The following is a 5695-nucleotide window of genomic DNA, read 5'->3' on the forward strand; positions in this document are numbered from 1 at the left end:
CAAGTCCCACTCTCGGAAGGGTATTACTGGTTTATCAAAAGACAATTTTGTGAAAGTGTTACACTCGCATATCTTCAAGAGGTACAGAGTGTTGCAAGTCTAGCAACAGACAGGAGGGGAGAACTGTGTCAAGAGGCAAGGTAGAATCTGTCAACGTCGACTCATAACACTCAGGGGTCGACACTTGACTAGTAATGTTTCATACCTCCTGACGACGAACAAGTGCAAAAGATCTTGATCTAAAGGTTTCCAGCCCCATGTGGCATGTTCTGCACACACACACACACACACACACACACACACACACACACACACACACACACACACACACACACACACACACACACACACACACACACACACACACACACACACACACACACACACACATATATATATATATATATATATATATATATATATATATATATATATATATATATATATATATATATATATATATATATATATATATATATATATATTATGCAGATGTGTTCCGCATGTTTAATTGACCTAGAAACGTCTGAGAAAAAAACTTTCTTAAATTCTCTTTTTATTTGTCCAAAGTAGGATATTTTGTGTAGGTTATGGCTGTATGTGTCTCTTTGAAGATGCTATAATATGATGGGCTTGTAAAGGTGAAGATAAATAATTCAGTTGTGTTAATATACGAGACATTGTTGAAGCCTTGAGTTGTGATTGATTCTGGTGCTACACTTGTCAGGGACAGGTGTCACTGACAGGTGTCTGTGACAGGTGTCAGTGACAGGTGTCAGTGACAGGTGTCTGTGACAGGTGTCAGTGACAGGTGTCAGTGACAGGTGTCTGTGACAGGTGTCAGTGACAGGTGTCAGTGACAGGTGTCTGTGACAGGTGTCAATGACAAGTGTCAGTGACAGGTGTCAGTGACAGGTGTCAGTGACAGGTGTCAGTGACAGGTATCAGTGACAGGTGTCAGTGACAGGTGTCAGTGACAGGTGTCAGTGACAGGTGTTAGTATCAGGTGTCAGTGACAGGTGTCTGTGACAGGTGTCAGTGACAGGTGTACGTGACAGGTGTCAATGACAAGTGTCAGTGACAGGTGTCAGTGACAGGTGTCAGTGACAGGTGTCAGTGACAGGTGTCAGTGACAGGTGTCAGTGACAGGTGTCAGTGACAGGTGTCTGTGAAAGGTATCAGTGACAGGTGTACGTGACAGGTGTCAGTGACAGGTGTGTGACAAGTGTCAGTGACAGGTGTCAGTGACAGGTGTCAGAGACAGGTGTTAGTGACAGGTGTCAGAGACAGGTGTCAGTGACAGGTGTCAGTGACAGGTGTCTGTGACATGTGTCAGTGACAGGTGTCAGTGACATGTGTCAGTGACAGGTGTCAGTGACATGTGTCAGTGACAGGTGTCAGTGACAGGTGTCAATGACAGGTGTCAGTGACAGGTTTCAGTGACAGGTGTCTGTGAAATGTGTCAGTGACAGGTGTATGTGACAGGTGTCATTGACAGGTGTCAGTGACAGGTGTCAGTGACAGGTGTCAATGACAGGTGTCAGTGACAGGTTTCAGTGACAGGTGTCTGTGAAATGTGTCAGTGACAGGTGTCAGTGACAGGTGTGTGACAGGTGTCAGTGACAGGTGTCAGTGACAGGTGTCAGTGACAGGTGTCAGTGACAGGTGTTAGTGACAGGTGTCAGAGACAGGTGTCAGTGACAGGTGTCAGTGACAGATGTCAGTGACAGGTGTCAGTGACAGGTGTCAGTATCAGGTGTCAGTGGCAAGTGTCAGTGACAGGTGTCAATGACATGTGTCAGTGACAGGTGTCAGTGACAGGTGTCTGTGACATGTGTCAGTGACAGGTGTCAGTGACATGTGTAAGTGACAGATGTCAGTGATATAGGTGCCAGTGACAGGTGTCAGTATCAGGTGTCTGTGACAATCGTCAGTGACAGGTGTCAGTGACATGTGTAAGTGACAGATGTCAGTGATATAGGTGCCAGTGACAGGTGTCAGTATCACTTGTCAATGACAGGTGTCAGTGATAGGTGTCTGTGACAATCGTCAGTGACAGGTGTCAGTGACAGGTGTCAGTAACAGGTGTCAGTGACAGGTGTTTGTGACATGTGTCAGTGACATGTGTCAGTGACATGTGTCAGTGACAGGTTTCAATGACATGTGCCAGTCACAGATGTCAGTGACAGGTGTCAGTAACAGGTGTTATTCTAAGAGTTTGCAAACAGCTGTCATTAGTAAGTGTTACTGTAAAGTGTCTGATAAAAGTTACATGTGAGTACTAGCTAGGTACTTCACAAGTGCCACTGACGAGTGTCATGTGTAGATAAGTTTGACTACATGCACGATGATGTTGACAGATGTTATCATCAAGACTTACTAGAGGTGAACAATGTGTTACCAGGAAGCAGGTGTCATTCACATGTTACAGTCATTGTAATACAAGTGTTACAGCTACCATTAATGACTGTCACAACCGTCATTATCAAATAGTGTTAACAGTATGAACAATTATTCGCAGGTACGCTTTGCCGTGTCAATGATCATGATGCCAGTTTGCAGGAAGTTGCAGGTTACAGTGAAGACAGTGTTCTCGAGGAAGGCTATGGTGACAGCCTCTCCCTGCACGCCACTCACGGACACAGCCACGGAGGTTGAAGACAACGTGATCTCCGTGAGTCTGTGGGGTGAGACAGGCACCCACTTCTCCCTCTCACCCAGGATAAAGAGTTCTCCTAGATCTGTTTGCAAGGCCGGTGACGTGTACAGGAGACAGAAATTGAGGGATCCACCACAGGCCAAAAGATCGATGGTCTGGCCAGGGGACACATTTTGCGAATACGTAAGGTCTTCAGGGTAGTTACTGAACAAGAAAGTGTTGGTGGTAAAGGCATTCTCTAAATTCAGCTGGGAAGGTGTCATCTGCAGCGTCTTGTCGACTTCTGCGAGGAAAATTATTCCGAAAATATACTCCCCAATGATACTGTAACCTGTCCATACTTCACGATAATCTGAGGAGAAGAAGTACCCGTCAACTACCGTCAGGGGCTTCGTCGGGTGCAACAACCTTCCTTCTGCGTTGCAAGACTTCATAATGAGCTCAACATTGAGGTTGTGGGTTTCATCGCCCACGCCCACGGGTCCGCCACTAAGTGTCGAGACAGCGCTCTGCAGATGAGAGTTGAGTTCCACCGGCTCTGGGCACTTATTGTTGCAGTAGTCTGTGCGAGAGTGGTCGTCCGTCACGTAGCACCACGGGGCCACCTCATTGTCTGGGTTACGACACACAGCGCCGTGGATATCGTGATCGCCAGCCCAGTCGACACAAGCTTGTCCGCTCTGAGTGACGTTTTGGTCACCTACGTACAAACTGCCGTTGAAAACGTAGCAGTCGTAGTTACACCTGGGCACGTTGCAGTACTCCCACTCCCACTCCTCCTCCGGTATATCTAATGGAGATGAAGAAAATTATTCACATTATTAACCTAGGGGCTTAGTAACCCAGCATAACCCAAGAAAGCCAGTGTGGCTTATTTTCACAGGGATCATTTGGGTCTTTATCCTTAGAATGAGATCCACAATAATTGGTTAACACCTAGGAACCTATTTACTGGTAGAGGTACCTACTTATTTTAAACATACGTGCCCAACATCTCCACCTGCCCCAGGATCAAACCTAGGTATTTCGGTTATGAGCCGAAGGTGTTATCACTTAGTCAGGAAACCACTCCGTCACTTGCACAAAATTAACACGAGATAAACATCAACAAGACATGAAAATATTGAAACAGATAATAGGTTTCTGCATTTTTTGTAACAAAGAAATTTGATCACTCCAAACTCCATATTTCAGAACATTTTGTATTGTAACAGAAGCCATCACCAACAGACTGACTGGTCAGAGACAGGGTCGTGATTACCGGACGCATGAAATACAATATACAATATATATGGTCCAGTCTATTTGTGAGTTATTGCAGTCGCAATATTGTGACTTATTGTTCATGAATTTTAATATTTTAAAGCGATTTTAGTTCAAGGAAATTTTTCGAATCTCACCAAAAGATGCCTTTGTGTAGCAGAAAGCACCGTCCCTGATGTTCTGAGGGTTCTTACACAGATTCTCACACAGGTCGCTGGTGTAGTAAAGGTCATCCCAACCGAAGTTCCTCCAGGGTACGCAAGGCTTGCCAGAGGCTGCCACAGATACCGAACATCATTCTTATTCTCCAGAAGAGACATTAATTAATGATTTTGTCTAACCTAAGCTAAACTACGTCTGTTAAAGGCTGCTTGAAATATGTAGGATCACTGCTGCACTCTCTAGAAGAAACATTGTTCCTTCTGAACACAAACTAACCTACTCTAATCTTTCCAGGGGCCGCCAAAGGTATGTAGATCTTCAGATATCTCTGGCAGCGTTTATAAAGGTTGCTGGAATATCTAGTCCTTCTTTAACTGTTTACACGATACTCTAATTACTATTGTTTCATCTAAAGATTTTTATACTTTATGGTTGGCTAGTTTTTGGTAAGGTATAAGTTAATTTCAATAAATGAACTAATCCTTCCAGAATTCGTTTGTTATTCAAACTGGAGAAGAAACCAGACGACGTTACTCCGGTCTAGGACCAGCGGCTGGAGGGTCACCTTTTCACACCTAGGTGTTACTTCCGGTTTTGACCATGACCTCGCCCTCGAGACTACCTCACCCTTGACCCCCCCCCCAACCAGTACCCCCGCCCCACGACCCCCCCCCCCCCCTTCGCGACCCCCCCCCCGCCCCGCGCGCCCGCGCCGCCCGCGCGCCCGCGCGCGCGCCCGCGCGCCCGCCCGCGCGCCCGCCCGCGCGCCCCGCCCCCCCGCGCGCGCCCCGCCCTTCGCGAGCCCCGCCCGCGCCTTCTGCTGCGCCTTCTGCAGCGTCATCCGGATCGCCCCCGCGCCTCGAATTTTTTTCCGATTTTTTTCGAATTTTTTTTGAATTTCATTTTCTTGTGCTCTCCATCTCCTCGGATCAAGTTTTTGGATTCCCCCCTATGGGGTTTTTCGAAATTCTCCATCTCCTCAGATCAAATTTTTTGGGTACCCCTCCTTTCACCCCCATCCCCAAACAATTTCTCGAAATCAAATTCTCCATCTCCTTGGATCAAGTTTTTTTTGGGTACCCCTCCTTTCACCCCAAATTTTCTCGACAATACCATGACTCCATCTCCTCGGATCAAGTTTTTTGGATCCCCCCCTATGGGGTTTTCGAAATTCTCCATCTCCTTGGATCAAATTTTTGGATTACCCCTCCCACTTTCACCCCCATCCCAAAATTTCTCGATATTACCAAGTTTTTGGATTCCCCCCTATGGGGGTTTCGAAAGTCTCCATCTCCTTGGATCAAGGTTTTTTTTGGATTGTCCCTCCTTCCACCCCCCAATCCCAAAAATTTCTCAATATTACCAAGTTTTTGGATTCCCCCCTATGGGGTTTTCGAAATTCTCCATTTCCTTGGATCAAATTTTTGGGTACCCCTCCTTTCACCCCAAATTTTCTCGACAATACCATAACTCCATCTCCTCGGATCAAATTTTTGAGGTTCCCCCTCTCACTTTCACCCCCCATCCCAAAATTTCTCGAAATCAAATTCTCCATCTCCTTGGATCAAGTTTTTTGGGTACCCCTCCTTTCACCCCAAATTTTCTCGACAA

At 46.2% G+C, this 5695-nt stretch overlaps 1 protein-coding gene across 1 annotated transcript; it reads right to left on the reverse strand.

Annotated features, from left to right (window-relative positions):
• Window positions 1-539: 539 nt before the first annotated feature.
• Window positions 540-4925, reverse strand: LOC138852217 (uncharacterized). Its single transcript, XM_070081934.1, has 3 exons — window positions 4790-4925; window positions 4060-4197; window positions 540-3449 (listed from the first exon to the last, which is right to left on the reverse strand). Exons 1-3 carry the CDS (start codon window positions 4923-4925, stop codon window positions 2512-2514), a joined length of 1212 nt encoding a protein of 403 aa, XP_069938035.1. The 3' UTR covers window positions 540-2511.
• Between the last annotated feature and the right edge of the window lie 770 nt (window positions 4926-5695).

Source organism: Cherax quadricarinatus, unplaced genomic scaffold (genome assembly GCF_038502225.1).
Source record: "Cherax quadricarinatus isolate ZL_2023a unplaced genomic scaffold, ASM3850222v1 Contig5182, whole genome shotgun sequence".
Classification (NCBI taxonomy): Eukaryota; Metazoa; Arthropoda; class Malacostraca; order Decapoda; family Parastacidae; genus Cherax; species Cherax quadricarinatus.

Bases quoted from the DNA above. Each gene is read 5' to 3' on its own strand.
- LOC138852217 (XM_070081934.1), bottom strand. From the start codon at position 4,925: ATGACGCTGCAGAAGGCGCAGCAGAAGGCGCGGGCGGGGCTCGCGAAG. The intron at 4,198-4,789 runs GCGCGGGGCGGG...TATCTGTGGCAG, and splicing joins GGCGCGCGGGCGGCGCGGGC to CCTCTGGCAAGCCTTGCGTA. The intron at 3,450-4,059 runs GTGAGATTCGAA...CATCTCCATTAG, and splicing joins CTACACAAAGGCATCTTTTG to ATATACCGGAGGAGGAGTGG.